We start from the raw sequence: 9,368 nt of genomic DNA, 5'->3' as shown, positions 1-9,368 counted from the left end.
TTACTGTTCCAAAGGAAGGTGCTGGGCTGTGGGCCAGGTTTCCCGGGTTGAGCAGCATGGCTGCCATTGATTAGCAGTGTGTAGCAAGGACCTGAGTGAGGATTTACTTTAAAATTTTTTTTTGAATCTTCTAAGCTTTGAATCTCAGCTAGATACTCAGTTTTGTAGAGCGAAATGTAATTAGAAATTTGTTAGCTTTTCAATTAAAAAATACATTTAAAAATCCATTCTGGGGTGGCTCAGTAGGTAGGAGCACTTGCTCTTGTAGAGGACCTGGGTTTAATTTCCAGCAGCCACATGGCAGCTCACAACCATCAGTGACTCCAGATCCAGGGTATCCTGTGCTCTCTTATGGCCTCTGGGGATACCATGCACCCCCAGCATGCACATATATACAAGCAGGCAAAAAAACCTCATACACTTAAAATCATAAATAATTTTTAAAAGTTAAATAAATCCATCCTGTTGCTTTATTAAGTCTTGAACCAACTTCTACCTGCTCCACCTCTCTTGGGTTCCCCTTTCTAACATTACTTGGCATCCATCTTTATCACAGGAGCTTATCACCTTGTTTTAAGCTCCTGTGCTGTGCTAAACATCTCCCTACGTTCTAGTTAAGAAATAAAACCTTGGCCTCAGTGAGTCCCCTAGTGCAGCCAGGGAACGGATGATCTGAAAGAATTTAAAGCCGTGCTCCGTGGTCACGTGGAGACGTCAGAGCTGGGATCTCTGATGAGAATCTCTTGGAGATTACAGGGTCAGTAGTAGGGATGGTGAGGGAATGAAACCCCCAGTATCATCAGGCAGTGGTGGCGCACGCCTTTAATTAAACCCAATACTTGGGAGGCAGAGGCAGGCGGATCTCTGTGAGTTCGAGGCTTGCGTGGTCTACAGAGCGAGTTCCAGCACAGCCAAGGGTACACAGAGAGAGCCTGTCTAGAAAAACAAAAACAATGCCGGGCGATGGTGGCGCACGCCTTTAATCCCAGCATTCGGGAGGCAGAGGCAGGCGGATCTCTTGTGAGTTCGAGGCCAGCCTAGTCTACAGAGCTAGTGCCAGGACAGGCTCCAAAGCCACAAAGAAACCCTGTCTCGAAAAACCAAAAAAAAAAAAAAAAAAAAAAACAACCAAAAAAACCAAAAAAAAAAAAAAAAAAAAAAAAAAACAAAAAAAACCAAGAAAGAGACCCCCAGCACGAACGTCTAAAGAAAAGGGCAGCAAGCTCCTTTGCTAGAGGGGAAAGAAACCTGTTCGTCCTGACTTGGGAGGTACTAAAGGCGGGATCAGGGCTGAAATCCTCCCGCCAATGGAAAGCGAGAAAACTTTTAAAGAGAAAGGCTAGCAAATTCCGCCGTGCAGCATCTTTAAGCAGAGGCATTCCTTCTTTCATTCCTGCTGGTGACAAGCCTTTTGCTGGGTGCTTGGGAAACCAAAGTGGCTGCAGCGCAGAGTGGGTTTCTCAGGGCGCATTAGGCGTCCCTCCTGCAGGGAGTTGCACTGTTCCAGTTAATAACGCAAAACAGCCGGGCTCCACCTCAGACCTAAACTTGCTCTTGAGGATCTCTGTGCTTAGCCTTAGCTAGGAATCCCAGGCCTTTGCAGCCACGGACCCCGCGAAGGCCGCTTTCCTTGCCCGGGGCTGCTGGGTGTGCGCGAGACCCCGCCCCTCCGAGACCCCGCCCCTCCGAGACCCCACCCCCAGACTGTCAAGGGCGAGCAGGCCCCGCCTCAGGGCCGCACGTCGCCTCGTCCAGGGCCCGCCCCTGCCCCTTACTCCGGACCCCTGGCGGTGGGCCGACTAGAAGCACCTGCACCTCACCGGGTCCAGCCGACACCTCCGAGCAAGAAAGCGCCATGGCAGCTCCAGCTAAGGCCGAGAACCTGTCCCTGGTGGTGCACGGACCTGGGGACCTTCGCCTGGTAAAAAGGGAAAGCAGGGGGTGGGAACCCAGGCCGCCACCCGCCCCGCCCCGCCTCACCCCTCTGCCGGCGGCGGCAGTCACCACTCCCAAGTTCCTGTCACTCACAGGGCCGGCACCGCTGGCTGCCCCGGTTTACCCAGATCTTTGCTGGTTACCGGGAGGTGGGGGTGGGGTAGCAGTTAGCGGGCCGTTATTTATCTCTAGGGAGAGTTTCTGGTCGCGTGCTCCCGGAAGTTAGCCCCGTGCCTGGCACGTGGCCTGTGCCGTGGACCGTTGAAAACAAATCAAGCCTTGGTCTCCTTCGCTAGCTGCAAATTCACGCGCTTGTTACTGCTCTTCAGAGGGAGACTGGCAGGATTCGAACCTACTCAGATCTTCTCCCGGTAGACAGTGCAGAGCGGAAAAGGGTGGCAAGATGGCACTTGAAAGCGGTGAAATTCTGTTTAATCCCGATAATATCCCCTTGCAGAATTGTTTTTTTTTTTTAATCACGAGAGGACCCAGCATTCAGTAAGCGCTCGCAATGCACTTTAACTGGGGATACAGCCTATCGCTATCTCCCTTGATCCACATCTGTAGCGCTTCCCTAGAACATTCTGTGTACCTGTCTCTGGCTTTAAACTTGTTTCTGCCCCCCTGGACTCACCAGAGTCCAGACATCTGCTGAATCATCTCTGTGGTCATGCCAAAGTTCCTTTGACAAAGTCCATTTCAGTGGGGCATGCAGTATTTGGTTTGGGTACCAGCCATCTCTGCTGCTCCCCTGCATCTCTGCCTCCTTCCCCCCTCAAAGAACATGTCCCAGGAGAGACTCATTCGGATGAACAGTTCTTGTCTGTTTAAGACTCTGTCCTCGTGGTTTCTACGGAGTGCAAGCAGACTTAAGTTTGGAAGCATTTTCAAATGTTCACTCCTGTACCCGTAGGCCTATCCTTCGGTGGATTCCAAACCAAGAACCCTTGCCTGGAGGTGACACTCCACTTCAGTTGATGGGAAAAGTGCCATCCCCCAAGATGGTAGTCTTGGTTGGTTAATGGACCCAAGACAAGAACTCAGATTCAAACTCCCTTTCGTGTGTGGTTCCCAGTCACTTTAGAACATCCACCCAACCTCCTGAATTCAAAAGACACTATGATTATTACAGTTGATGGCAGGTGTGGGATAGAAAAGTGATGTGTCTCTACATAGCTTACAGAGTGATTCTGAACATACTCCTCCGTGTCACTATTGTTTATTAAGTGAGAATATCCCTACTATGGAGCTAGGCACTGGTCTGAGGGCCCAGAGAGAACACAGTCCCTGCCCTCAAACATCCCAAAAGAGGGAGACAGATGAGAGAAATCGTTAAAGCACTGTCCTGTACGAAGGACTGTTCTGCCCTGAATTGCTCCTTAAGGGATATTGCAGATGTCTCCGCTTGCATGTAAATAACCCTTGAAGTAAGAAGGTCATAAGAGCTCCTAGTGGGGCGTATGCTGTTGCTGGGGCCCATGTAGTCCAGTACAGGCCTCCTGGGCTCTTCTCCTTCCCAGGTATGATCCTCTCCCAACTACCTCCATTTCCTTAGAGCAGACTGGTTCAGGAGTAAAAGTTTGGGTGGTGGTATCAGCACCGAACCTTAGAATCAGGGAGGAACAGTCCTAAGGAAGCTTTGAGGGACCTGTTCTCTAGTAGGAGAGCCACAATGAAACCCAAGATGTCTGAGCATAGCAGATTAAGCGGCAGTGGCTTTTGAAAGCCATAGCCGCTTGGCTGTGGATTATAGGATGGGAAGGGGGAAGACAAGACTTTGTTCCCTTTCGATATGACAGCACACAGATTTCAGGTCTTTCCATTGGGGTTGGGTGGTCAACCGAGACCTAGCTTACATTTGGGTAGACTAGGGGCAGGGTCTACTGATAATCCTTGCCTCAGGAGCTCACATGAAAGGAATTGTTTAGAGAAACACCCATTCCAAAAATCCAAGGCAGGAATCCAAGCATAGGAGAGCTCAGGCTTTCCCAGTGTTGCGTTCACGGCTGCCACCTGTAAGGCCAGAAACTGGCCAAGGTCCAGGGCATGACTCTGGACAAACAGGACCCAAGCCACTGCTGAGAGAAGCAGGAAGGAAACCTAACACCCAGTCTCGCCTCTGCTTCCCTAGAAGACGGCTTCCATTTCTTCCTTACTTCAGTAACCAAAGTCTTCTCATGCTTAGAGTCAACACAGCAAGGAGGGAGCATTTGTAATTGGGGTGACAGAGTGAGAGAGGGAATGTGGTGTGTGTTGTGCACGCGCACACACACACACACTTATTAGAGCAGACTAGTAGGTGTGGACACAGTAGGGCAGTGCTGGGTGTGCATATGCATACATATATCTTAGGACAGACTATAGCTTTCCTTCATAATGAGGGGAAAAACCAGATCCCTCTATCTTTATTATTTTTATTTTATATTTTGTTTTTGTTTTTGGAGACAGGGTTTCTCTTTGTGTTCCCATCTGTCCTGGAGCTCACTTTGTAGACCAGGCTAGCCTCAAACTTAGAGATCTGCCTGCCTGTGCCTCCTAAGTGCTGGGATCAAAGGTGTGCACCACCAATGCCTGGCTTCATTATTTCCCTATTTTAAATGAGAAAGTTGGGACTTTAGGAAGCAAGAAGAAGAATTGAGTCAGTTGATGTACAAGAAAGCCACCCCAGCCGTCAGCAAGCAGTGCCAATTCACGGGGGTCTTCTTGAGAAAGAAATAGTAAACTCAAAGCCAGGGGGCTGGAGGAGGGGTTAGTCCCCGCTCCACTGTTAGTTGTGTGGCTTAACAATGGTTTTTTTTCCCCTTCCTGCTATAATTGTCTTGAAGAGGGGCACCAGGCCTGTAATCCCAGCTACTCAGGAGACTGAGGCAGGAAGACTGACTGAAAGTTCAAGGCCTGAGTGAGCTCCAAAGTAAGTCCAAGGCCCGTGGTAGAGTCTAGCTTAAATTCTTAATGCAGAGGAGGGGGAAGGTTTTAGTACGCATTTGGATTGTGTGTGCTCCAGTGGTGCTGCGCTTACACAAGGGCCAGCATAGAGTCCCACGCGTCGTCCCTGGTATGTGCTAGCTGTGGGCTTAGGCAGGAGGCCAAAGCCTTTAAACCATCTTAGCATGAAGAGATGACTAAAGGCTAAAAGTGGCAAATGTATGGGCAATTTTGGCAAAATTCTTAGAATGTGGGCCAGGCAGAACTCTGTATTGAGCTGCCGTGGTTCAGCTACTTTCTGTCCCTTTGGCCTATCCTGTAGAATCTAGATCTTGCTTTTCTTAAGGGATTTATGTATTTATTATGTATACAATGTTCTGTCTGCATGTACGCCTGCAGGCCAGAAGAGGGCATTAGATCTCATTATAGATAGTTGTGATCCATCATGTGGTTGCTGGGAATTGAACTCAGGACCTCTGGAAGAGCAGGCAGTGTCTTAACCTCTGAGCCATCTCTCCAGCCCCGATCTTGCTTTTCTTTATGGTTCATGAAATTGGAATAGGAGACAACTGACTTCTCTGCACTAAAGTTTTGTTTGGTGTTGGGGGCCAGAGGGTAGATTGTGGGTTTTTGCAACACCCAGATGCATCAATTAACAGCACATCCAAACACAAGTCACCTAAGGGTCCCACAGGAATTAGGATGCTTCCCCCTTCCTATCTCATGTGGGATCATGAGGAAAGAGAAAGAGAAATGGCCCCTGTGAGGATGTGTTGGGTGTGGCTGGAGGTGAGGTGGAGGCATGCCACGAGGGGTAGGGCACTTTTCAGGGCTAATGGGGAGCCTAAACAGGTTTGTATTTCAGAAAGATTGTTATCAGCAGGACAGAGGCAGGGCAGAACAAGGAGAGCCTGGGCAGAGGACCAGCCCAGTGGACTATGGGAGCGCTTCCAACCCTTTATTTTGACCGCCTCACAAAAGCCTCTCGTCCAATTGGAAAACCTTCGGCTTTTCCTCCCACTCTTAGGACACAGGACAAATACATGGGGATGGGGAAAACAAAGCAGGAGAAGTGACGATAGTGTCTTGTCCACCTTACATGTTCAGCACAGCCCTCAGGCTCACACGAAGTCTGCATGGGGGAGCAAGTGGCAAAGACATCTGCTCAGAATCTGGGCCCAGGCCACCTCTACCTCCCATACCCTGCCTGTCCCTTTAAGCCATGGGGGTGGCTTCATCTCCACGTAACAAGGATCAGACCTAAATCAGGGCTAGAGTCCTTCTTTAGCTCTTCTAAATCCCAGCCTTTTTTTTTGTTTTTGTTTTTGTTTTTGTTTTTCGAGACAGGCTTTCTCTGTAGCTTTGGTGCCTGTCCTGGAACTAGCTCTTGTAGACCAGGCTGGCCTCGACCTCATTCGCCTGACTCTGCCTCCCTAGTGCTGGGATTAAAGGTGTGCTCCACCACCGCCCGGCTAAATCCCAGCCTTTTAAAGGGCAAATTTCTCTAAAAGTTACCATGAAAAGAACGGAGTCCCATATTGCCCTACAATAGTGTGGAGTACTTTGCCCTTTCCCAAAGGATATGGCTGTCCAGAACTGGTTCAACTGTTAAGGGACAGAACTTGGGGTTGTTTCTTTTGAAATAAGAGCAAACATATTTGCTGTGGGGTGGCTCTCCTTTTGATGACTATCCTCATGATACAGAAGGGGAGAATCAAGAGGTTGTGTAATGTGCCCTGGGTACACAGCGGGTTGAGAAGAGCCAACTTTGCACATGAGCAGGCTACTCCAGAGTTTGACTTCTGCCCAAGGCTGGCTGGAGGAGGGAAAACTTACCCTCCCTGATTTCTCTTGGCTTGAAGCCCTTCCTACCGCCTAGGCCAATGGTCCTCAATGTGTAGATCGTGACCCCTTTGAGGTTAAAAAACCCTTTCACAAGGGTCACATATCAGATATCCTGCATGTCAGTATAGTAGCAAAATTCATAACCGTAGCAAAATTACAGTTATGAAGTAACAATGAAAATAATTTTATGGTCGAGGGTCACCACAACATGAGGAACATGTTAAAGGGTCGCAGCATTAGGAAGAATGAGAACCACTGACCTAGGCAGAATGGGTAGAGGCTATGAATTCAGGTATACCAATGGAAAGGGAGCTGATGACATTCAAGACATATCACACACACACAAACACACTATTTGAAATACCGGAGACAGCTGAGATGACCCCATCTACCAGGGACATCTTCCTGGGGACTCGGGGCTACTGTAAGTGTCCTGCAGAGAGAAGGGCAGCTGTCTGTGTGATTTAGATAGATGTTTCTGACGGGAAAAGTTCCAGCCTGCCAGCAGAACTAAAGAAGGCTTCAAAGCTCCTCTCTGCACCTTTGTGACTCATTGATGAGATATTCGACTTAGGAAACCTTGGATGTCTGAAATGAGAAAGTAGTCACTGGGAATAAAGTGGAAGTCTAGGATCTCAGAGAACTAAGCGTGTGTGTGTCTCAACACCTGAGCTATAGCCCTCAAAAACCTTGAGAGAGAAGTAGATGAAGAAAAGTTTAGTACCAGGGAAATCTAAGATGGAAAAGGAGGTTAAGTAACACGGTCACACACCACCTTTTTAGTGTTCAGTGGCCACACTGTGGTAGCAGTGATACTTGGCATAATATTTACAAACTTAAGGCTCATTTATTTATTTTGAGACAAAGTCTTGCTATGCCTAGCAATCTTGAAGTTCTAGATCCTTCTGCCTCAGCTTTCTCAAAAGGAGTTACAGGTATTTATAAACAGCCTAATACAGGTGCTAGGACTCAAACTCTGGTCCTCTGCAAGATCAACAAGCACTTTCAACTGCTGAGCCATCTATCTCTCCGGCTCCCAATAGTAGATCTTAATATAATCTTGTGTTCAGTGGCATATCCCCTGTGGAGAGGGGGAGGCGGGTGCTGAGCCTGAGTTGAAAGGATGGGTGGGTGAAGTCATCAAGAGGAGGGGCTCTTTAGGGCTGTAGCTCAGTTGGTAGACTGCTTGTCTTGTATGCACAAAGCCTCGGGTTCCTTCCTCAGCACCACAGGAATATGGTGTGGTGGCGCTCAGCTATATTCCCAGCATTTGGAAGGAGAAACTGAATGTAAGGGTCACCCTTAGGTACCTAAGGTGAGAGAGGAGAGGGGGATGGTGTGAAGCCAGACAGTAAACAGACTACCAGCACAGCACCCTCTAGTGTCCTGAACAGTCACTGCATTTTTGCATGTGGAATAGGGGTAAGGTTTTTTGTTCTGTTTTGGTGTGTGTTTTTTTTTTTTAAATATTTATTTATTTATTTACTGTGTATACAATATTCTGTCAACATATATGCCTGCAGGCCAGAAGAGGGCACCAGATCTCATTACAGATGGTTGTGATCCACCATGTGGTTGCTGGGAATTGAACTCAGGACCTTTAGAAGAGCAGGCAATGCTCTTAACCACTGAGCCATCTCTCCAGCCCCGGGTTTTTTTTTTTTTTTTTTTTTTTTTTTTGAGACAGGATTTCATTGTAGTTTTAGAGCCTGTCCTGGAACTAGCTCTTGTAGACCAGGCTGGTCTCAAACTCACAGAGATCCGCCTGCCTCTGCCTCCCGAGTGCTGGGATTAAAGGTGTGTGTCACCACTGCCCGGCAGGGGTAAGGTTTAGTAGTGGTTACAGCAGTAAATCTCTAGTGGCTCATGGCTTACATGGTTCCTCTGAGCTTCCATCTCCCATTTCCCCACCCAGGTCCTGTGTTCAGGCTTACCCTAGCTGGAAGCAAAGATAGGAAGAATGTGGAATTGGGTATCCGTGTCGGGGGATTTTCCTGCTGTTGCCATCGGTAGGGATGTGGGCAAGAGTCCAAGTTAGAAACAAAATCAGTAATCATTAAATTCCACTGAAATTAAAGTTTAAATTTTCACTGGATGTAACGGTAAGAAACAAATTTACTCAACAGTGTAGGATGTTAGTTCATTTCAAACATGAGACTGGTGACGTTTTTGAGAGAGATTTTGGTGACACCTATCCATCTTAAGGTGGTGATGATAGACTTTCCCCCACTCAAAATTACCGAGAAGAAAAAAATAACATTAGAAAACCAACCACTCTCCCCCAGAAAAACCAAATGTTCCGTAAGTACTTTAACCATTTCTCCCCTCACATGAGGCTCTTTGTGTGTCAGCCAGTTAGTTGGTGCCTCACTCCTGGGCTCACGTAGTGGTCATCCACCCTTAGCCTCTGCAGCCCCTGGCAGGTTGCTAACTACCCCAAGTCTTCATCCTCAACCCATGGGGATGGCTTCAGGCTATGCAACACCTGGGCTATCCCGTGACACCTGTACAGCACTTAGCACAGGTACCTGGTGGACAGTGTAGTGTGCCTGTGGATCAGCGTCAGCACGCGGATTGAACTTTCTCTGGAGGAGCTCAGTTAGCCACTGAATTTTCTCCACAGGAGAGCCTGCTGCTCTGAAGTGAACGAAAGCAGTTAGAGC

At 48.2% G+C, this 9,368-nt stretch overlaps 1 protein-coding gene across 1 annotated transcript in view; it reads left to right on the top strand.

Annotated features, from left to right (window-relative positions):
* The first annotated feature begins 1,755 nt into the window (after positions 1 to 1,755).
* Positions 1,756 to 9,368, top strand: part of Sord (sorbitol dehydrogenase) — a 31,420-nt gene continuing 23,807 nt past the window's right edge. The window contains exon 1 of the mRNA XM_050133298.1: positions 1,756 to 1,921. Within this exon, the coding sequence (XP_049989255.1) occupies positions 1,856 to 1,921 (66 nt within the window). The 5' untranslated portion in view covers positions 1,756 to 1,855. The remainder of the gene's footprint in view (positions 1,922 to 9,368) is intronic.

This window comes from Alexandromys fortis, unplaced genomic scaffold, assembly GCF_014885135.2.
Source record: "Alexandromys fortis isolate MF-2015 unplaced genomic scaffold, M_Fortis_MF-2015_v1.1 scaffold_6, whole genome shotgun sequence".
Classification (NCBI taxonomy): domain Eukaryota; kingdom Metazoa; phylum Chordata; class Mammalia; order Rodentia; family Cricetidae; genus Alexandromys; species Alexandromys fortis.
The sequence above is the reverse complement of the archived record's forward strand: the minus strand, read 5'-3'. Positions and strand labels throughout refer to the sequence as shown.